The following is a 24596-nucleotide window of genomic DNA, read 5'->3' as shown; positions in this document are numbered from 1 at the left end:
CAGAAAAATAGTTTCAACTTAACTTCAGACTGTATGGCTCAACAGTCTTATCCAACTCCAAAGGATTCTATTGGTAATGGGTGGGAATATTCCTATAGCATTAGGAAGAGCCATCAGTAGGGAACCACTACAACCCTTCTTCTCCATCATTTGATACCGAGAGATGCAGCATTTCATGTCTCTCGGCAGATTTACCTTCATGCTTTCAATTTTTGAGGAGTTTGTATGTTCTTTCAGCCTCCTTGGTTCCTGCTTTTGAATTGTTAAAGCTAGAAGTGGAAAAATGAAAATGAAAACAATTGTGAAGTTAAATAGTTTGTGTTCACAATGTTCTTCCTTCAGTCAGAAAATAGTATCATGCCTGTACAGCAAAATCTTTTGTATAATACAATGCAGAGTCATGAAATATATTTTAATCCTTTTATTCAGTTATTTTCCACATAAAATGCAGTGGTGTTACCTTGCTACTAGTGTTGAGCTTCAGCGGAATTGAAAACTGTCAATTGAACGTGTGGCATTTTATACTAGCACACAGTATCATTTGTTTTGAGAAAATGTAGGCAGAATGCAATACTGGAAACTTAGTTTCCTCTCCCTTCCAGTGAATTTTCTGCATTGCAAAGTGAATGCTGTTGAAGAATATTGAGTTCTCGTTACTGTTAGTGTTTATAAAGCTTCCCTACTATAAGCAGCGATTCAATTCTGTAGCAAATGCCATGTAAGATACAATACATCAGATTCTTTGTTTTCTAAGCAGCTGAGATTCTACCCCCCTTTAATTCACACAGGTATCAGGCTAGTGAATAAAAATGCTGAACTGTAGGGGTTTTTTTTTAATTTATATTTAATTGGGTTTTTGTTCAGCGAATAATTGCTTACCCTGCAAAGCTAGACGTTTTTAATACATGCCTAGAAAATGCATGTTAAGTAATTAACAGTTCTCTTCTAAAAAGGCAAAGTACCAAGGAAGTCCAGATAAAAGCTAAAGCAAACAATGTATAAATACTGCACTTGAGTGGTTAGATAGTTTTGCAAAAGCCTTGGGCTTTTCCTTTCAGCTGTGAGAAGAAGATTGTCAGCGTGCAGATGTCCCCAGAGGCCGTAACTGTTTAATTTTCAGGCTTTCCACTGGAAGGATGAAAATACACTCAGTGAAAAAGGCACATGAAGGAAAGAGGTTGTGATGATGAAGCCATAATGTTTTCGTCTCCTTAGTTAAAGCCTTTCTTTAGTAATCAGTGAAACCTCTCTTTATGCCTTTTTCACATTCTATTAAATGTGGTAAAAAACAGACAATAATTTCTGTTTATTTATGGTTATATGTTTAATGGCTTTCCAATAACAAAATCATACTTTATTTTTTCCATTACCAGGGCTTTTTCTTTGTTCTCATGGAAATACCTAACCATTTTAGCAATCCTGACTGCATTGAGATATTTGAAAACTGGTAATCATGCGCGAAGTCTACATTAGCAAGTAGTGTGGCCAAATAGGAAAAGATCAGTAGCATTAAGGACTTGGTATCACAGAATCACAGATTGTTAGGGAATGGAAGGGACCTCAAAAGATCATCTAGTCCAATCCCCTTGCTGGAGCAGGAACACCTAGATGAGATTACACAGAAATGTATCCACGCGGGTTTTGAATGTCTCCAGAGAAGGAGACTCCACAACCTCCCTGGGCAGCCTGTTCAAGTGTTCTGTCACCCTCACTGAGAAGAAGTTTCTTCTCATATTTAAGTGGAACCTCCTGTGTTCCAATTTGTACCCATTACCCCTTGTCTTATCATTGGTTGTCACCAAGAAGAGCCTGGCTCCATCCTGGTGACACTCACCCTTTACATATTTATAAACATGAAAGAGGTCACCCCTCAGTCTCTTCCAAACTAAGGAGACCCAGCTCCCTCAGCCTTTCCTCATAAGGGAGATGCTCCACTCCCTGTATCAATACCATAAACATTTCAGCATGTTTTACTGCAGAATATCTCTAGTTAGGTCCAGTAGACTTCCCTGTAGCAGGGATTGCATCATCCACTATACCTATTTGTGTGCTCTGGAGACACTTTTCTGTGTGAACCAGATCATGACAAGAGGGGAGAACCACGATTTTGCTTTGAAAGTGCTCTCCAGATCTGACCTAAAACACTCATGTAGATGCACCCATTAAGTGGTATTTACAGCATCACTAGCAAAGCAGTGGCTGTTTCTTATATGATGTTACAAATTATTACTCTGTTCTGATACACTAAATTACATCTCAGACTTATGTCAGCAGGTAATGACAGCAGTTTAAACCACAGGAATTTTTTCAGACAGGTTTAAGTGCCTGCTGTTGCAGCACCATTTCTCTTCTTAAGAGCTTCCCTTTCCCAGCGCCACCTCCCAGTGAATTCAGGCAGCAATATGTCAGTGGCTGGCAGAGAAGGGATTCAGTGGCCCTCATTGAATGAGGCATAGCAGCATAATTTTAGCTTTTCATCTCCTGTTAATCTGAGTGCTTAAAAATGCCAACTTTTTTGATGTTGGTTTGTTTTGGTTTGTGTGGGGTTTTTTGAGGGTTATTTTTTTGTTGTTTTTTGGTTTGGTTTGGTTTGGTTTTTGGTTTTGTTTGTTTGTTTGTTTGTTTTGGTTTTTGTTTTTTGGTAAGGAAGGACAGTATAGCATCTCCAGTGATTGCTTCCTGAACCTTAAGACAAATGCATTTCGCCATATCTTGCCTCCAGTGGCTGAATTCAGAAATATCTTAAAATAGGGGGAACAGTGCACTATCTTTTGGATACCTCTGCAAATTAGAGATAAACCAAAAGAACTAAATTTGCAGTGTGAGAAAATGAGAGTTCATGAACAATGAATGTATAGATATTCTAGCCACTGGCCATTAAACATTAATTGAGCCTTTTTTTTTTTTTCTTTTTTTTACCAGCAGCTGGAATATTTCTGTGTTACAAAATTGATTGTCTTTTTTATGTCAGTGGACTACTTGTGACAGGTACCTGATTAACAGCTCCAGAAATAAAAGTACTCTCTTTTTACCAACAAAACAAGTTCAGCAAAGGTGTAAGGAACACAAGCTTCCCCCACACTGCTCAACCAATGTGCCTCAACCCTGACCCGCAAGAATATCTCTAAGGAGAATGGCATTTGTTAAATTTCTTTTCCAATTAATTTGACAGCTCTGCTGAGACTACTAACAAAAGTACTAATTTGTGCTAATTGCAGTAGTGGACCTATGTCACTGGGGAGCTGGGCTCAGTTCTTTGTAACATCACGGAGCCCACCAGGCACCATTTTGATTAGGAGTTGTCAGTGGAAGAAAGAACATTTGATTCGGAGCCTGTTCTGCATTAATTTTTTCACCTGCCAAATGGGGACAACGACACTCTCCTATATGTGTTAACGAGAGTGGGAAGTTGCAAAAGAACATTCAGGCTCAGTAAATAGAAAATTATGTTCCCTCACTGACATAGAGAAAATGCAGAGTTTTCGTACATCTGAATTAACTGTTTCGACTTGGGATGTGTGCGTTGACACAGACAGCTGGAGAGGTAAGCCTGGTCAATGGAGGGCTGGAAATAAAAGCCAAAACAAAGCCCCGAATATGTTAGAAACAGGAACTAAGAGATAAAATAGTCTGATATATAAAAATCTATCTGTTTCATCAGGAGTCTTATGAAAATATTGAGAGCATTTTCCACCTGATAAATGACACTGCAGAACTAGAGGTGAATATAACCAAAGACATAGAAGATATTCCTATGAAAGCTGATTGAAAAGTTTGTGATTGTTCATCACAGAGAAGATAAGTTAATGATAGATCTAAGGTAAGGAATAGCTTAGAGAGATTACATCAGGAGCAGCTGTTTTCCCTGTCTCATAATAAAAACCAAGTATACTTCCATTTGGCTAAATGGCTGTCAAATCTGAAGGTAAACTGAAGGTAAACTGAAGGAAGAATATATTTTTTCACTTCACGCTCAACCACCTTGACTGGAGAGAAATGTCAGAGACATTCATTGAGACCAATAATTAGCAAAAAAAAAATGGCTATTCTACATGAAGGACAGTACAACCCTAACCTTTATTGAAAATAAATTAGCAAATATATTGAACCTTGGTTTCTAGGTCTTTGAAATAATATCTAGGTTGTAGGGATGCAGGTGAGATAATGAGGGATGGCAAATGCGCTTTCATATAGTGCTACCATAAGATGTGAGGTGGGCACCAAGGCAAGTGCTAGGGCTAGATGTAATCTGTATGCTAACTCCTTTGTTGTTCTTTATTCATACTACCTTTCATATTGTTAACCTGTTAATCTGGCCTCATTCAGGCACAGGGAATTTATATAAACATCTCCAGCTTATGAAAGTCATTTTTAACTTATTAGCTAAATCTAGCCTGGGAGAATTACCAGGCACTGTCTTGAGTTTTCCACTGAGCTGGAGAGGAATCATCTTCCCAAGAGTTTAAGTCCTGTGGGACAGAGCCTGTCATGTCTACCGGATCTGTTTGGTTTGCTCTGTGAGGAGTGGGGGCTTGGTTGTTCTTCTTTGTGTGTGTTTGGGTTTTTTTAAGTTCTGGCATAAAGAAGGGAGCTTGAGGAAAGACTAAACCAAAGCGGTACCATGGTTATCCCTTTATGGCACTCTCAGCCTGATGCTAGAAAACGTTTATCGTTTGAAGCCGTTGGGATCCTATACCTAGTTTGCCTTTGAGGAGTACATAGTATAATTTCAGTTCAAGGAAAATTAGTCTTTTTTATCCTTGCCAAATGGTCATTTAAAACTTCCATATTTCTTGTGTGTGTGTTTGTATAACCTTTTTTTGTCTTGTTCAAGTTGATGCTGGTGTTGGGGGAGGTGGGGGTTGGTTTTTTGGTTTGGTTGGTTTATTTTGGTTTTTTTTTCTGTTATTTCTTTAATTTAGATTTTTTTTTTTTTTTGCAATGTTTCTTGAATTAGGAAGGTATTTTTCATCTCTGTGTGGACTAAATTAAGTTTTAAAAATAAACAGAACATTGAATTTCTTTGTTTGACAAAATGATAGCTTAATAGGTCCCAGTGTGTCCAGACACTGCTTCAAGAAAACATCTTGCTTAGGAAAAGTGAAAGACAGTGCTTATAAACATGGATTTATTAAATTCCCCGTTTAAATACTTGTATTCACTAAGTATGAGTAGAATTAAAGTAGAACTTTGTTTATTTTGCTTTAATTCTGAATCAAGGCTGTGGTTCTCAATGTTTTCCTATTAATGAAAGATTTTGCCCAAAACTGCAAATAAGCTGAAATGTCTTATGCGTTTTGAAGCAAAGTATTTGTGTACCCACAAGTGAGAACATCTTCTCTGTAATGCTGGTTTTTAGACCTATCTTTGACATTGCACTTTCAACAATATTGCTGTTAGCAATCACAACTGTAATGCACTTCATAAGAAGAGATACAGAAGCCTGCAAGGCATAACGTGGAGCTAGTACAGACTGCGGTTGAAAGGTGCAGTGTTATTCCCTCAGGATAAAGCTATCTCTTATGTACATATAATTAATATGTCTGCCAGTAACAGTTATTAAACAAAGAACAGGAATTGTTTCTGTTGAATGACTTGACCTGGGAGTAAAGCCAATTTAAAAGGCATCTGATTAAAAGATGTTAAGGTCACAGATCACTATAAAAAATGAAGTTGGGAGGAAAAAGCAAAAATTTATTTATGAGTAAGATTAAATACCACTGAATATAGTTTTTGTGATAGTAGCAGCTTTCAGGTGTAAAAAATGAAAAGTGCTTTTTCCGAAGAGTGTTTTTCTAGATGTATTTCAGTGTCACGTAGAGCTGAATCCTTTTGCCATGCAGACTGCACAGTCCATCCTGCTGGCACAAAGGCTGAAGGGGTAGGAAACAGTGGAGAGGAGAGAGATGATTTCCTGAACCCACAGATTATTGACAGCTTACTGTTGGAGGCAGCCTAGTGATTGGAAAGAAATTGCACCCATTTTAATTGTTGATATCTTCTAGCCGTGGACAGCTGCAGTAGTTCTTCAACTCCGTCAGCAGCTTTGCCTATGATTACTGTATTTTCCAGTCTAGAGATGCAAAAGTACACGATGCATGTTTCCTTCTGCAATGGTTCTCCCCCAAAATATAAGTTATAGTAATAAACAGTTTCATTTTTCCAGAGCTATCACACAGCTAATAATGAAAGGAGTGGTGGGAATTCACTTTAGCATTTAAAATGCAAATTTTAATTTTATGACTGCATTTTCAAAGTAAAAAATATGTCTTGGGCACAGAAAATGCAATGTGAGATTTTATTGATTTGATTATAAAGCTTAGCAAAAATGACTGGGTTGCTTCTGCTGCTGGTCCCAGCACTACCTGCTTTGTAATTATTTCAGGTGTTATGTATAGTGTGCTGAAGATGACAGGTAAGACAATATAAGAATACAAAGAATGCTAAGAATAATTTTAAGTTTTTTTTCCCCAACAAACAGAATAGACTTCTATGGGTAATAAAAGACAGCTGATGTCCTAAATTCTTCCTAGGGATATTATTATCTTGACAATAATGAGATCCATCCCGACGAGGGCTTTTAACCCTCACTAAAGTCTTTCTCAATCCTATTTCCCTCCTCCCCTGAGCACAGTACATGTACATGCCAGCGCCACATCCCAGCAAAAAGAAAGCATCCTTTGTCTGTGCAGTAGACTTTTCTGAGGATCCCCACCTGCTGAAAAGCATTTGGGTTGCCCCTCCCTCCTCCTCCTCCTCTTCTTCCTCTTCCTCAGGAGGTACAGGGACTTGTCAAAGTGTTTGTGACATTCAGCTCTCTTTCCACTGTAAGGAGTAGTACTTAGCTTTGAGACGTACTCCATTAAGTGGTATCTTACCATTTATTCAGATCTGGTGAGAAGAAGCTTGCCTTGAGTTCAATGGAAATAAGAATCGAAAAATACACTGTAATTTTTAGAAGCCTGTTTGTGCTAAGTGTGTTTGGAAGAAGGTACCTAGAAGCCCAGGAGAGAGAGAGGATATATAAATATGTAATGCCATGAGTTATCTGGCTTTTCATATACTAATGGACAATGGGAGCTGCTGAAGATGGTTTCCCTGCTCCGAGGGATTTTGGACAAAACCTACATTATAAAGCATTGTTTCCTGCTGCGTGGGGGTGCTGTAGCGAACAAGAGAGGAAAAAATGAGACATTTTCAATGTTGTGAATGACATCTGATATAAACTGAGGGCAGGATGATTCATAGCAGAATTTTACCTTCATTTCCTATGCTTCATATATCTGAATCAGAACTTTACCATATCTATATACTGTTATTTTTAATTTAGCAAGAGTAAGATGTAGAGCCGGATATGATTTGTGACAAAGGTGTGAAATGAACAGTTTTGAAATCTTCATTTAAAGTTATTCAAAATTTTCACCTTTTTATTGTATCTCAAAGGTATAAACAAGTACAAGGGAAAGAAATGACTCACCCAAGGGCAATAAAATGGTTTTGAGTGTTTTATAAGGTTCGTCTATGCTACTTGTTATGCCATCCATTTTCACAAGCTGTCAGCTGTGTTACCTCTCATTTTACATGCCCGTGTGTATCTGTGGGTGGGTGAATGTGCAATCCTGTTACTGGTGATAAACATAGTGCTGTTGGCATCTCCAGAGCATGACCATATTAGTCATAGTGAGAAAAAAACTGAGCTGTACAAATGCTTTTAAAAAGAATCTGAGAACTTGGCAAAGATTCAAGGGTCCACATGGGTGTCGAGGTGAGCAAGTCAGTAGCATTCACTTCCCAACACACCTGCACAGCCAAAGGTCATCCTGTGGCTTCAGGTCCAGCATAAGGACCTGCTGCTCATTGGTATGCCATTTCTACAGGGAACAGCTTGCAAAACCCCTCTAACAGGGACCACATGTGTGGGGGATGCTTCCCTGTCCTCTCTGCAGGGGACAGGGACAGGAGGCTTGTTCCAGGATTGCTGTCATCTGTGTTGCACGTGATGGGGAAAGGTTAAGGTATCCATGAGCTGTACAGGTTTATGACTGAATTCCCTTCTTTTCCAAATGCTGTAGCTTAATGCCACAGTGGCATTTCACCCCCGGGCTGTTTTATTGAACATCAGAGGAATAACAGGAGGAAACGCTGAATTGCTTGGTGGACGCTGCCTGTTGCACACCCAGTTTCATGGCTGCGTATACCTGCTCCCAGTGCATTGAGGTACTTGGGCCATGTCTCAGAGCATCACAGCTCTATTCAGAGCACAAAAGGCAGAGCTTCTGGAGTTCCTGTAGGACCAGCGAATGTGGCTCATTTTGCATATAAGGAGTTGCTTTGACCTTGTGCAGGGAAATGGGCCCTGTCAGGCCAGGAGTACCAGGGCTGGGAAGTCCTCTGCTCAGACAGCAAAGGCTCAGGTTGTTAGTTGGTGTTGACAGCTGGGAACTGATGATATCATTTTGTGTATAAAGGGCTGCAGGGTCTGAATAGTAAAATACTTCTATTTACTAACAACTTTATATTTTAATTTACAATTAATTCAAATTTGAATAAATCATTTAACCTTTAATTAGGAGCATATATTAATCTCAAACAGATCAGTCAAACAGAATTGAAATATACTTTACTGTTGAAAGGACAGTAAGATTGCTTTTAGCAGTAACTACCATGTATTGCTGCATACATTTGTTTTTCTTTCACTGAAATAATTTTCCCTGCTCTCTGTCTCTGAGACAGACTCATCAGTTACAGCATAAGGAAATTTATTTTCATACAGTAATGAGGACAACTGTAGTCCTGAAACTCTTACCAGTAGGTGACTTCAATAACATCAGTGTGGCTTCTGCTCAAATAAAAGAGATTGAAATCAGACTGCACACGGTTTTAAAATATTTCGGGCTGGAGTTATCACAAGAGTTACGAGGCATCTGACTTGAGGAGACCTTCTTAAAGAGCAAACCCAGACGATCTTGCTCTACAGTTTATATCACGTATGTAGAAACTCTCAAGGTTTCCCTTACTCACTTTTAGTTTGACGAAAGGTTTTTATTCCTGGCCCATTGCATCTATTTCCCCTTGCATTGTTGCTCCTTGTGAGGGGAAAGTAAAATTCCTTAGTTTTTTGAAAAAAATGTTGAGAAGCAGCATGTGCCATTCATAGCTTGTTCCTGTGATGAAATTACAGATTCTGTGGAGCCTTTGTGTGCTAGTCCTTTTATTTTCAACCTGACTGAAACTAAAGCTTTCGTATTCACCTCAAAAAGCCAAACTTTCTTCCATCAGTTCATGTAATCCAATTTTTCTGGCATTAAAAAAATGAATGCCTTTTGAAGTAAAGGCTTCATTTTTTTCTCTTGAATATTGAAATTAAAAATTGACCAGGAAAAGAATAGTAAGTACATTGGCAACATTTTCTATTGGCACCCCCCATTTCAAGCATCAATTTCAAGTATAATTGCATTTTTTTTCTCCTTTGGGCAACAGTTGTGAATAATCTTAAATTGGTCTGACAGACAAGGACAGAAAAGAGACAGCCAGAGGGGAGGAAACAAGATTGGGATGCTCTCGCTAGGGCACACCAAGGCAGCAGGGATCCAGGGATCAGTTCGTCTCCAGCTCCAACTGCTCACTGTGTACTGCGACAGCAGAAATGCAAAATGGTGAAATCCCTGTCTCTCCAGAAAAGATGTTGACTGATATCCTGTTACCAGTGTGCTTCCTGCATGGGCCTCTTTCTTCTTTCTTTTCTGTGGCCCTATACTACCACCACCTTTTCTTAAATGAGGTCTACGGCTTTCCACCTGAGGGATGAGAGAGGCTTTTATGAATGGATCCATTTGATACTGTCCTTTGCCTTCTTCACTCCACAAAATCTCTCAATTTCTTACACAAGCTTGTTTACTTATGTTAAATTCATTGTCTCATTAAAATGTTGGTGGTAGGTGCTTTGAAAGTGTCCCAAATAAACAGTCTTACTGTAGTTCCATCCTGTAAAGGAATTACCCATGTGTCGCAATGCTATGAATAAATTAGGCTTAATAAGCAGTGGAAATTTTGTCTTGTAGGAAGACCAACCATGTGCCAAAGGTTCAGTTTTAGGTTATTAGTCTTTTTCCAATCTTTACATTAAACTAGTGTATAAAATTATTGACAAATTAAAAAATTATACTGTATGTATTCATAAATACATCTTTGTCTTGTGTATGCCTACCCATAAATTTTAAAAAAGTCTCTTCAAGTTGAGTAGATATAGTTACATGAAACCATTTGATTTTACTACCTGGCAGTGAATTTCCTTGAGAAGTTTTGATGAAAGTGCTGTGTAAATATCTGGACAGAGGTAGTGTGGTGTTTGTTTCTTGATGAGTTTGCTTAGTTACTTGGGCAGGATTGGTGTCCGTTCTTTTCTGCCTGGCTGTTTGTCTTAGGGCCAGGAATGGTCATCCCGTGCCCAGAGACAGCAGAATCACTTGAAGCCTCTTCTGTCAGCTGGAGAACAAAAGAGGCTCGCTTTAGGTACCACACATGTATCATGGGGCAGTATTTGGGAGGAAATGAGATTTGAGTCTTAAAAGCTGCAACAATAACAACAAAACATCAACAAAGCCAACACTGTTTCCTGCTGCATTTTCTCCTAATTAAGGTGTTTGAGGAGGCTGAGGTTTCCGATATTTCCTGAAGTTAAACAGAAATCCCCAAACACCCTTGCAGCCTTGGAGGAGATGGAAACACAAGCAGCGCTGGCTGAAGTAGGATAGGATGCGTCAGATTGGGAGGGGTTGGCGTTAGGCCCTGTGAACTTCACCACAAGGTCATTTTTAGCAATTCTGCTTCCACAGATTGCCTGTTGGGCCCACGCCCCAGAGGCTCAAACTGGGATTGTTTCCTCAGGGCTCGCAAGTGAGAACTTGGAGCAGGAGGTGTCTTTCCCAGCTGCTTCGCTAGCATGGAAGTTGGAGGCAGCAGCTGCAGCCAGGCGCCTCGGTTTGCCAGGGCTGTGAAGTGCTGAAGAGTGGCTGAGATTAGCGCTTCCTTCTGAAATGTTTCGTGCTTCTCACGCTGTTCAATGCAGTGTGAGGAGGGTTTTCTTTATTAAGATGTCTCAGAACAGGGCATATGACTGCACAGGGGTTTGTTTTCTCTCTACTTGTCAGTGCGTTTCACTCAGGTGTTTGACACCAGGAACTAATCAACAAATTTGCCTAACATAGATACTCAACTAGGGTTTCAATTATGGATGATAATGTAGAAACCGAACATCCAGTTTAATGCTGCAGCTTCCATCTCTCCTTTGTCACAAAGATGGTGGGATTTATATTCTGAATTTTTTTCCACCTCAGGCTGCCCATCCACTTTTCTGTTTGGGCAGTGCATGAATGAATGGAAAAGACTACACCTTGTATCTTGGATTTTATGCTACTTTTATGAATCAGTTCATAAGCAAAACTGAAAAGTGTGTCCCTGTTCAGGCTTAGGCTAAGACTGGTGAACCCATTTTTTTGGCTTCAAATTAGTACATAAATCAGTGAGAGGTCCAAGGCCATTTTATCTAAACTTGACTGTCTGGGCTCCAGACACAAAAAAAAGTCATGGTTTTTATTGTATATCTCTTTTTTTTTTTTTACGTTATATAGGCAATGAGAATATGCTGTGATTTTCGTAGTGTGCTTGTGTGTTAGGCAGTGCTTGCTGTGGAACTAAATTGTAGCAAAAGGTGAAGGTGTTTCAAGATGTACTCCCTTACATTACGTTGTCTGTGTGTGATTGTTGTACATATGAGTACAGACCTGTCGGTGACCAGTGTCAGCCAGAATAATTTTACTTGGTAAATTCTATTTGGAGAAAGACATGTCTTGGAGTAAATCAGCAGCAGAAAAGTAGAGTCTGCTGTTTCTTATCAGGTTTTGGTCTCTTTTTTTTTTTTTTTTTTCTCTTATTTTCAGATGGTGATATCACCTTAGTGGAAAGAAGTCAACATTGTTGTTTCACTGCATTGGGTTTTTCATAAAAAACTATTTGCTGAATTGTTCATTTCTGTAACTTAATTCAAAGACCATTTTCTTCTGAGGCAAACATGGCCCCAAATCATTCTAAAATGCAACAGGAGCCAAAACAGAGGGAGCATGTCAAAGTTAATGAAACACCACCACCCAGAGATTGTCAGAAGCAGCTTTTGTGAGTGCAGGCACCATCCTGAGGGCACTGGGTTAATGTAAAAAACATCCTTCTTGTAAAGACTGTGCAAGTTCCTGATACTCACTCAGCGTCAGAAGCAGCTCACTGAGCCTGATGCCTGGTCCTTCAGAAATGGAATAGATCTTTGACTGTTCAGGTTATTTTCTTGGTTTTGGCTTGCTTAGTCATGCTAAACTGGACAGACACAGGTTACAATCAGTATGGCCTTGTAAGCAAATCTTTGCAGCAGAGAGAGGATAAAATTGGCTCCTTATGTAGGATGGGACCAAAATTTTGGTAGATTAAGCAGATATAACATAAAGATGTTTCTTCTTAGTGGTGCAATAGACTCTTTTGTTTTCCAGGAAAAATTAAGTGCAAATCCAAGTTGATGCATGAAAAGCTTAATTCTACCAAGAGGTTTCATTTCCTTCAGCCTTCTCATTATGAGAAAAATACGTATTTTTGTACCATAAACATCACCAAAAATGTGATCTACATATGGATAAGTACCAGGGCAGTAACAAAGTCACATGTTAAAATTGAGGAGATGTCCATGGAATTTAAAACTATGCTCCTGTTATTTTGCAGCTTGTCGACCTGGGTTCTACAAAGCCTCTGCTGGCAACGTGAAGTGTGCCAAATGCCCACCCCACAGCTCTACCTACGAAGAAGCATCTCTGAACTGCAGGTGTGAAAAGAATTACTTTCGCTCAGAGAAAGATCCTCCATCCATGGCTTGCACCAGTGAGTAGCATCATTATGCTCGGGGCTGTCATTCTTGCTCCTCCATCTGTATCTCAGCGGCTTGCTTGCTTCCTTTCACGTCCCATTGCAGTCAGCCATCACTGCCTGCCATGTCTTCTTACATGTTGGACAGGCTGCCAAAAATTGGTGTGCTGGGTTTATGTCTTTCTATTTCCATTTTCTCCTTCTTGTTCTCTATCAGATTCAAGATGGAGATCTAGGATTTTTAAATTGCTATCAATATTTCCAGCCCACAGTCCTGAACTGTACCCTGAGGGTACTGTCTGTCTATAAGAAAACATGGTCTTTGATAGTCTAGGTCTGTAGTCCAGTGAAATGTTTCAGCAGTCTCTATAGAAAATAACTAGATGAGTTTGGTTATTTATGTTTTTCACTCTTGTATTTTTGGGCCCTTTTCACTTCCATCTTAAAGCACTCCAGAAAATCTCATCCCTCTGCTTCATGTTTCCTTTGTAGGACCACCATCTGCTCCAAGAAACGTTATCTCTAACATCAATGAGACCTCTGTTATCCTGGACTGGAGCTGGCCTCTTGACACTGGAGGTCGGAAAGATGTCACTTTCAACATCATTTGCAAAAAATGTGGAGGAAATGTCAAGATGTGTGAGCCGTGTAGCGACAATGTGCGATTCTTACCCCGTCAGACTGGACTCACCAACACCACGGTGACAGTAGTGGACCTTTTGGCACATACCAATTACACTTTCGAGATTGATGCAGTCAATGGGGTATCTGACTTGAGTATGCTTTCCAGACAATTTGCTGCTGTCAGCATCACAACTAATCAGGCTGGTGAGTCTCTTTCTGATTACCCTTTCTTTGTTCAGAACTACTGAGATGTATGTACCTTTGTTGCCTTTCCCTGTTTTACAGGAGTTACTCTGACCACTCATGTGCTAAGGTAACTAATTGACTTGAATACGCTAGTAAAAGCAAAAGCTGAAACAAACCCAGTGTGTGTTGCTGTCAAAGGACCTGGCAGCATGACTGTTATGATTAACTCCCAGTCCCCAGTTAATAGTCTCTAATAGCAGGCTCACATGGTTCCTTAGCCAGAATGTGTTTTATTAATAAAACCAGATTTTAATAAAACACTCATTTCAATAATCTCCAACACAAATTACTGTAGTAATCTTAGTGATTAATTTTGATTAAATGGAAGTGAAAAAATGCTTTGATGTTAGACACATAAAAAGCTAACATTAAATTAGAGAGGTTTAAAACACTCCTTTTTTTTTTTCCTTTACAAGTTGTCTCACCAACTCTGAATTATTGCCAACATGATGGGGGTGTGGAGCTGAATACTGAATTAGGTCCTGGTGCTGTAGTTGATAGTGTGCAAAGGGACTGCTCTCCTTCTGTGGAGACTTATTAAAGTCATCAAGGCCTTGCATGAACACAGCAGTATGCCCTGACTATCAGATCAGAGCTTTTGTCACCGCTGCACTATTCTACCATTTGCTTCTCATTTGACAAGGTTTCATTTATCTGTGAAGAATCTAGACTCTTCTCGAGCATTTGTTTTGGTACCATTTGTTTAGGAGCAATGTTTGCCCATGAAAAGAAACATTAGATCCTGAAATTTCTGTAGTTCTCCATGTGGTTCACCATCAGAAAGCTCTGTACTGGAAGCATGTGTGTGTGCAGCAAGTCTTCTCCCACCTCCTCCCATCCCATACCCTGTCCCCAAAATACCTACATTTCTGTCTTCCTCAAAGCACAAACCAAGTTAACATCATTCTCAGTAGATGTTCTCCTAGTGTGCTATCTTATTGCAATGCTTTTCACTATACAGGATATATCTCTTGTCCTCAGATCACAGATAAGCCTAAGTGGGAAGCATAAAAATGTGAGAATGGACTGTTTCCTGACAGCAGTCAATACCTTTCCAAATGCTCTAGAAGACCAACTATGTAGTAGGCAGACAGAGGTGAATTACCCAATTGAAACATCTTCTCATGACCTCTTTCTCATTTAGGCATTACCGTCAGCTCTGAAACACTCATGTCCATTCCAAAGAATTTACTACTGTTATAGTTACAGTATATATTACTGTAATTATATATATATATATATTACTGTTATAGTTACTTGGATATTTGTATCAGCAGCTTGGGCAGCCGTTGTTTAGTTGCTCTCTTTTCTTCTTTTTTTTTTTTGTATCAGAGATATTACCTTTCAGCCTGTTCATCACCATAGCAGTTAAAAATCACCAAGGGACACTCCACAGAATGAACTCCCTAGGATCAGTGATGGGTATTCCTCTGCTGCGGCCTTCTGCTTTGCAGTGTGTTTCCCCAGGCCCTGGAGCTGGCAGCCTTTTTTACCATGACACATGGTGGATTTTGATTTTGGTTTGGAAAGAATAGTTCCTGTGACATTGCAGAGTCAATGCATTTCTGGAAATCGCAGATTTCTTCAATGCAACCCACAGGTGGCTTAAGCAATGTGTTTTCTACGTTTATGCATAGCACATTATTGCTTTAAGTACCTTTAGGTAGTGTGGGTTACTACAGGCTTAATTGTGCTATCTCTTGATCACGCCAATTGGTTTACTGTACTAGAATTCCCCTGGAAGTTCTAAAGTTGCTAAAATTAGACCTTAAATTTGTATATAAGTAATTGTTTAGAGTATATTACAAAAATGTGATTTCTCTTGCATTCCTTTCCTGGTTAGATCACAAAAGGGACACACCAGAAGCATATTTTTAGCTAATGTCATACTTAAACACCTGTGTGGGGACAGAAAGTCTGAAGACCTTAGATTATATTCAACCAACCTTGATTTGGGGACCCTGCGCCCTCACAATGGCCATGATGAAGTTGCAGTTTTAATCCTGGATTTTCAGTATCCCTGTGCTTTTTTCAAGCACTGTCAGGGCCTATCCCAGCTTAGTGAAAGCTGTTCTGCAGAATGTTCCTCCCGCACCCAAAACACTGGTTTTCAAATATGTGTGTTTCCTGAAAGCCTGAATGCTTTTTACTTTCTAATGATAAAAATGTGATTTTTGTGGCTGTTCTCTTGGTGGTAAAAATCAGACATTGTACATCTTCACTTCAGATGAACTCAGTTCAAGAAAGGCATTGGTTGGCATTATGTTTTCTGTGTCTCTGAGTTCCAAAGGTCTGCTGAAAATTGAACAAACATTTATTTACATGTTTCTCACTGTACACATGCTCATTTCTGCCTACGAATCCATCACCAGCCTCATAGATCAGAACGTGCATAGTACTAATTTTTTGTAATGCAGAAATTGTGAGATCTGCCAGAGTATGTTAAAATAAATTCGACTGATATGTTGAATCAGTCAGTTTGCATAGCATCTCCATTATTGTACATAAACACATCATATACGCACATGCATACACATATTTGTAATTTACATATACCCATAGATATATACTCTCACAAAATGGGTCACCTTCAATGTTGCTGAAAAATTTGCTAATACCTTTACAATGACTCTGAGTTTTAGAATCCATAACAATCTTCAGAAGATTTTCCTGGAGAGTTTTCAAATGTAGGCTAAAAGTAAAAGCAATATGTGCTTCATTGTCACCTGTCATGTTTGAAACATCCAGACTCAGATTCTGAAAGATAAACATTTTATAGTACAAAACTGTTGTAAAGCCAAGATCCAGTCACCTGAACAGAGGGAAAATTGGAATCACTTGGGAAAATGGATTGTTTTTTTTTCTTCCAGCTGGCTGGCCTGAGTTTTGCTGCCCTTTTATTGCACTTTGTTTTCCTTCCCTTCCAGTGAAGGTTAATGAGGAGGCATCTCTGAAAAAAAAGTCTCTTGCAAAACATAGCTAGATAGGTATGACACTGCAATATTTCTAACACCTGTAAGTCTTTCTGTCTTTGGTGCGAAAATAGAGGGGGCAGACAAAATCACAGAATGTTAGGGACTGGAAGGGACCTTGAAAGATCATCTAGTCCAATCCCCCTGCCAGAGCAGGAACACCTAGATGGGGTTACACACGAATGTGTCCAGGTGGGTTTTGAATGTCTCCAGAGAAGGAGACTCCACAACCTCCCTGGGCAGCCTGTTCCAGTGCTCTGTCACCCTCACTGAGAAGAAGTTTCTTCTCATATTTAAGTGGAACCTTCTGTGTTCTAGTTTGTACCCATTGCCCCTTGTCCTATCATTGGTTGTCACTGAGAAGAGCCTGGTTCCATCCTCCTGACACTCACCCTTTATATATTTATAAACGTGAAAGAGTTCACCCTTCATTTCTGTTTAGTTTGTTGATCATCCTCTTTAATTGCCCTCTAATGCATGCCTTCAGTTACCACCTGATACAGCTCCCTCTGAGTTATACGGAAGCCTGCTGCTGCTGCCAGAAGGAAGCTCTCACCTCACGCCAGTATGTTGCACCACACAAATGTTATCTCCTAATAGCACAAATCAGCCCTGTTTAGAAAGGGTCACTGGCTGCTATGGGGGACAATGTGGAACTGGGTGGCCCTGGAGTTGTGTGCTGGTTGTGAACATGCCGCGCAGAGAGGCTGACAGCCAACAGCTGTGCCACACTGCTTGGCTTCTCACTAGTGTGATCGGTTGTCTGGACACAGATATTCTTGGTTCATCACGTTTTCTGACCACAGTTTATAGGCTTTTTAAAAATGCATTGATCTGTACAGACCAGAAATTTGTCTGTTCCTTGGAACTTTATAAGTAACCCAAACACAAAAGATATCCAGTCCAGGTCAGGGTGGTTCTGCATTTGCTGCCTTAGGGCTCTAGTAAGCTTAAAACTCACACTAGAGCCCAAGGCGGTTTTTAATGGAAACAGGGAATTCCCTGAAGAAAGACTAACATTTGGAAGGGACAACACAATCATGCTACCGGATAATCAGTTTACAACAATGAGGGAGGGGTTTTTCCAGTGCAGAACATGGCCATTGCATCAAGAACATATGTGACTTGAATATGCTTTGCAGATGCTGCATTAGAAAGTAACAGTTTTGCTGCCATATCACTGCCATTATGGTACATACACTATCATACAGATTGTAGGTATGAATCAGGAATGCTGAGCAAAAAGATTTTAACCAAGGTATTTTAACCAAGGACCTAATTGACTTAGCACCACATTAAATAGACATAATCTCTGCAGTGATCTTTGCAATGTAGAGAGGCTAGGAGAACTTTTAGAACTTGCAGAAATCTAGACCATTAGCAGATGGTGATCTGCCAGGTAGGTCTTTGGAAGCATTGGCCATCCCACTGATATCCCAGCACACACAGTACTGTCCCCATTCTTTCCTCCCAGTAGATCTGGGACCACAAGAAGTGGTTCTGATGTTTGGTCTAAAATCTGTGTGCTTAGCTTTGTTTAGCTTTGTCCTGAGCAACTTGCTCTGGCTGACTCTGCTTTTAGGAGAGGGTTGGGCTAGGAAGGTGATGTGAAGAGGCCCCTTTGCACCTCAATCCATGTGTGATGATTGTGTGCAAAGAGGATGGCGGTAACTGGAAGGACACCAGGTAAGGGATGGTTCAGTAATTACTGTCATCTTTTAACTGTGATCTTTTCATCCAGGTAGCAAGGCCTTTTCAGTGAAATTTGGGGGAGTAAACTCCCCATACACTTAGTCAGGTTGAAGAGAGAGAAAACCTATGGGTAAAAAGAGGCTGTAAACCTTAATATCCCAATTTCAAAGAAATTCAGGAGAGTATTGTTGAATCATTTGTTTTGGTATTTAGCAATGATAATCTCAAAGCTCTTACAATTTGTCACAGCACGTAAAGTTTATGCATACATGAATGTGGAAAACTGCAGTAAGATTGGCTTATTTTACAGAATACATCCATAAGACTAGATCAGGGTGCCAAACTAATTTTCACCAGGGGCCACACTAGCCTCGTGGTTGCCTTCAAAAGGCCAAATGTAATTTTAGGAATGCAACTACTACATTTATACAGTTCTAAGATTACATTCAGACCTTTGAAGGCAACCGCGAGGCTGATGTGCCCTCCAGTGAAAATGAGTTTGATACCCCTGGACTAGATGGCTTCAGACAGAGAGATTTGTTTTAGTTAAATTGCCTGTGGGTTACTACCTCTTTCTAAGCTTTGTCATCAGACAGCCTGCAGGATCCAGTCTTATTCATCCGTGTATTGTACAGCATTATTGTATGCTATGGTACTATAGCAAACAGCTATGGTACTCCCCCTTGGTCAGCAATTAGGAAACTGAGACCTACTTTCCACTAGCTAGCTTTCCCCATGTGAATATTAGGATGCCTGATTATGGGGGAAGTGGTTTTAAATTGCATGTGAGCATTTCAGTTAAACTTCTGCAAACCTCTGAAGAGTCATACTTATATTACTCTAAAAATTAGTTTTTTCCTACTTTTTTTTACATTACAGTAGTACAGTTTTACTATGGAGACAGATAATTTATGCTTGAAGATGTCTTTGGATTTCCTAGCTGTCAGAACTATGTAAGCTCTAGAATATTAATTGCTGTCCTGAGCGAGCTTGCCTACAGCTTTATCTTTAATTTCCATGTACCATATTCAAATGGCTCTGGGTCATCATGTAGAGTAGCAAATCCAGTTGTCCAGATTAGACTGGAGGAACCACAGGAGCAAAGCAAAGAGAATGAACAGAATCAAAACCCTGTACAGGGTAGGTGAGAACAAATGAGTTAAGTCTGTGATCCTCTTTTTCCCACAGGCTTTTCCCAGATAGAGCAGCTACTCCATGTCAGGTTGTACATTCTACTTTGCATGTGTGTCTTCCTGAGCTCTTACCCTTTCTATTATTTCCAAAATGATTCAGTGTCCAGGGTTCCAGAAAAAAAAAAATTTAGCAGCAAAGTTTAATGAAAACAATTCTATTTTCTGTGTTTTCCAAACATACCCGTGCTGATGCCTAAACATTTTTTTTAATACCTCAGGTCTTTACTGCATGCCTGCTTGATAATAAAATAGACTGTTTATTTTAATCACTAAAAGCACAGTGTAACAGCTTTAAATGCAGTTTTATGTTTGATTAGTTCTTAAGGAGTTAGGGCCTTGTAAACCAAGGTCTCAACAGTGCAGCTGTGAATGGTGGTAGCAACTGAGTTCAGCTACAATAAGCCAGTGTCAGTGCTAAATCGATTCCAGAGAGTCTTGTGCTGACACATATCCTGGCATCAGGAGAGGAACAAAGGGGACATGTTGTAACAAGAACCCCCCTCTGCCTTCATTTCAACTCAGCTCTTCAACACAATCCATATAGGATTCAGATAGTTGAAAAAAAAAACCAAAACTGGAGTATAAATAAGAATCTCTGCTTATCTGCTGTAGAAAGAAATGCAAAGGAAACACAGGAGGCTTTTTGTGGGCTAAATTCTACCTAGAGATGTCAGTCTTTTCCTAGTAACTGTAGAAAGTGATTTTGCTCCTCAAGTAAGTAACTAAAAGTTCCTAAACCTGAGTTTCCGTCCGCCCACAGGTCAGCTGTGCACTTGTAAATTGTTGATTCCTTTCTCTGCACAGCTTCTTTCATATAGGAAACTTGAAGAGAAAACCACCATTGGATCCAAACTGAGGGAGATATCTACACAAACTATAATATAAAGAATAACAAAAAAACCCGCTACACCATATATTATCTCTGGCTTTCCTAGAGGAGGAATAGCCTGATTATCAGGAGCCTTCTCCTTTCGTTTTCTGTATTTCTAAAACTCACAAAGCAGAACAATTCCTGTAGCCTGTTTAATTGTCTTGCTTGATCATTTAACCCATGGATGAAAAGGTGCAGGAAAACAGATGACTGCAATTGTAGCTGTGCAGCTGTGTGACAGCATCATGTCTGGAAGCTGACTCCATAATCTATCTTTCTCTCTTTTTTTTTTTTTTTTTCTGGATTCATGAATAACAATGTGATCAAAACACATCAACCAGATATTTTATTCAGGTGTAAACACACAGCCTAGTCTTCTCTTTCCCTCTCTTTCTTATATATGTTAGCAGTCAAATCTAGCAGTTTTGAAACACAGAAGGGTTAAGTCTGTTTAAAGAGAAGATAACTGACAAGGCATTATGGAGCTTTTGCAAGGGTGAAAATTGTTCAAAAAAGCTTGAGAAGAAAACTGACCTAGGTACAGAAATTGGGATGACTGGGAGGAGAGTTAAAGGGTAGATGTAGCTGGTTTGTAATATCTTGATCTACATGTCATTTGCAGATTTAAAATTTCAAGTTATCCTTTAGTTTCAGCTTGGGGGATAAACATTTAAAATGGAGAAAGAATCAGTAAAATTGTCAGTGCCATTACAGAGACTCAGCTCCCAGGAAAAGTTGTTAAAATCTCCTCAGAACTAGAATTTTATTTGCTTGAAGTCTGTGGCTTCAAGGGAATAAATTCAGCACCAAGCGGCACCAAGCTTTATTTCAGTATATGTCTTTGATTACTTGCAGAAACTGTGATGCTATTTATGTGCTCAGCCTTTATTCTGTTAAGCTAGACTGCACTGTCTTCAGCAACTCACAAATGATGTGTGATGCTCCCTGTTTAAATAAAATCCATATTTAGAAAGGGTTGTGTGCACTTTACAATCTGTATCCCAAGGCAGGTCCCTTAAGTAGATCTGTCTTCTAAGAGAGACAATTTGAGAAAGCCACAGATGTTTGGTGCATGATCTATTTCTTTCTTTCCCTATGGTCCTTATAAAAAGGACAAGAAGATAGACTTATTAAAAGTGAGCTAATGACATGATGTAGGGAGTCTCTGGTTCATTGACTGTTATTACAGCTGTGCCCCATTACGTACTGAATACCTGGGACATGCTTGTTTTCTTGAATGACATTTATCTTTTGAGTTTCAAACATTCCTGGCATAAATAAAGATTTTACGCTTTTCAAATGTGTTTTACAGTTCAGCCCAGAGGCTATTCAAGGATCATTTTAACTCAATAAAACTCCTCCTTTAGGGATATAAAAGGGAAGTGTTTTAACAATGTCACTCCATGCATAGCCTGTTATTAGCTAGAGACATTCTGCCTGCAAAGCCTTTGATCCCTTTTCCCTTGAATGTCAAGGAAGCTCTGCCGAGGCTTCAAAGTCTGTGACATACATTGGTCTCTTCTGTGCGCACACAGTCCTCATGTGAACACTTGTGACCTTAGAAGAAGTTCGCAGGTGAAGTTTGTGGCTCAGCCAGTGCTTTTCACCTCCAATGCTTTTAGCTACCTTTCCCAGAGGTCACAGTGAAGTTGTATTCCGCAATCGGTGGATCATGGTTTTCCCTACTGCTTCTCTTATAGTCTTAACATGAGGCTAAGTGTGGATCCTCATTTAATATCTTGGTTTTGTAAAACAGTAAAAATAATGTAGGTAAACAGGATGCTTAGGACTCAGACATTCCCTGGACTTCTCTCTTGCTTTCCCTTATCTGCGCTAGCATTCTCAGTAATCACTGAGGGAAATAGTCAGTGTTCCTCTTGATAGTAAACAAAACTATCAACTTCCCTTGCTTGTTGAAGCTATTCCATCTGGACAATGTGCAGACTGAGGACAGCTGGGAAAAAGATGTTACTTGTTTCTTTGGGTTTGGGGATTATTCCTGTCAATGGGAATTATTAATGTAAGAATTATTTTTTTAAAAGCATTTTTATGTAAAACCAAATTATAAATTCAAAGTTATGCACCCCTGCACCTGCAGTCTTCACATACATGAACCTTTGATTTTACTCAGACCAACTACATAAACTGATCTGAGATTGACGATATGTCGTCCTCCTCGTGAAGACAGGTATTTTCTTAAACCAGTAGACCTTGTTCTGAAAACTGAACGCTTTGCTGCTTCTCTCTAGTGCCAACTTCCCAGTGTTGCGAAGTGAATGTCCTCAGAATTTGTAAGCTTGATGCCAGAAATCCCTCAAGGAAGTTATATTTCTTTGTTTCTTTTTGCTTTTCTTGCAGTGTCTGATTCTACAGTAGAATACATATGAAAAAGTTTTCTTTTTAGCATTCCTTCTAGTAAACTATACTTCTCTTTACAAAGAAACTGTTTCATACCAAACAAAAATAAATCACCCCAAAATCCGAAAGAAAGTGAAAGGAGATGTGATCACCTTTCAAGTCTGTTCCATCAGAGATTCTCCTGTCGTGTTTAACCTTTGTAAAACCAAATGGTCCAAATTCCTCTGTGAAACTACCAAAGAATGATAAGATGTTTCAGATATATTGTTTTCATTTGCAGTGTTTTCTCACCAGGTTGAAAAGATTCTAATGGAACTTACTGACAGAGCAGTTCAGGAGCTCTTGATGATTACTTAAAAAGAGAGAAGTACTTTCTGTCATAAATTACTTATATGATGGCAATTGTCTTCTCCAGTTTTGGAAATGGGCACTTGCATTTCTAGAGATAATACTTAAACACTTCTTAAACTGTGAATGTGATTTCTGTGGTTGAGGTAATAACTAAACTTTCACAGAAAGGGAAAACCTACTCAGCAGCTGACAGTTGATGTTATGAGTATGGTGAATAGATTCTTCTTTCTGAAAACTTCCCACCAGGAAGCCTGGGTCTCTAACATCCTGTAAAGTAATGTAACAATGGGGCAGGAAAGGCAAAGCAAAACTGTTTATTTTAAACTGATATGGTCTTAAACACATTCAGTGAAAAATATGAAGTATTGCGAATCTCCCACCATCACCATCTCAAACAGAGAACAGAAAGAATAACATTTGTGTTATGAGTACCTTTGGGCTGAATCCTTATGAAAGCATATACGGCATTTGTCTTCTCTCTGAAATAACAGCTGCAACCGCCATGGCACCATAATTTTCGGTTTCTGAAGGGAGTGCCTTGTCCAGCCTGATACTTCCCAAATGGACGTGGCATTTCCACGATTTATTACACACATGTTAAACATATGAGTAAGTCTAACATTTTGTTTGCTTTGTGAAAGGCATTTACTATCTCTTTTAATAAAAAGAGGTAGGACTGAGAACATGAATGTGCAATACTTAATGAAGTTTGCTTTTAATTTAGAATTTATTTGTAAGAGTGGGAAGTGAGCTCTGATAATCACTTGTATAGTGACAGCTGCTGCCCAGAAGGCTGCTTTTCTCTGCATTTGAGAGTGAAATCAAGCAGCTGCCTTTTAGTGCAATTCCTGCTGAAGCTGCTTGTTTTCCCCTTCCCAGTTCCCTGCTGCCTTTTCTTCATGGCACCTGTACAATGCCCGCAGACATGGTGGAGTCTGTGACCACAGGCTGGAATCCACCAACTTCCAGAGGCATTTGGGTACTTCTGCCATCATGCACACAATCATCTATTAAAATAACCATGAACAAGTCAGTCTTTAAAATGTTTGGGAGAAACACACACAGCTCCCACAGACAGCTTTGGTTCATCCAAACTTGGCCTGCTTCTGTTCGCCCTTAAAGTTTTTCCTCTCCTCTCCTCTCCTCTCCTCTCCTCTCCTCTCCTCTCCTCTCCTCTCCTCTCCTCTCCTCTCCTCTCCTCTCCTCTCCTCTCCTCTCCTCTCCTCTCCTCTCCTCTCCTCTCCTCTCCTCTCCTCTCCTTTCCTCTCTTCCCTCCCCTTTCCCTTTCTTCTTTCCGCATTTTGATTGTGTAAATGCCCAGATCTTGATAACCCTCTCTCAGAAACTGGGAAGCTTTTCACCACTTCTTCATGATTGCACCCTGCT

General features: G+C 39.6%; 1 protein-coding gene across 2 annotated transcripts in view; it reads left to right on the top strand.

Annotated features, from left to right (window-relative positions):
* The window catches only part of EPHA3 (EPH receptor A3), a 228999-nt gene that overhangs the window by 138480 nt on the left and 65923 nt on the right, over nucleotides 1-24596 (top strand). For both annotated transcript variants that reach the window (XM_082076386.1, XM_082076385.1), the window contains exons 4-5: nucleotides 12763-12918; nucleotides 13396-13731. In XM_082076386.1, the coding sequence (XP_081932512.1) occupies nucleotides 12763-12918; nucleotides 13396-13731 (492 nt within the window). The remainder of the gene's footprint in view (nucleotides 1-12762; nucleotides 12919-13395; nucleotides 13732-24596) is intronic.

This window comes from Streptopelia decaocto (genome assembly GCF_964273445.1).
Source record: "Streptopelia decaocto genome assembly, chromosome: 1".
Lineage (NCBI taxonomy): Eukaryota > Metazoa > Chordata > Aves > Columbiformes > Columbidae > Streptopelia > Streptopelia decaocto.
The sequence above is the reverse complement of the archived record's forward strand: the minus strand, read 5'-3'. Positions and strand labels throughout refer to the sequence as shown.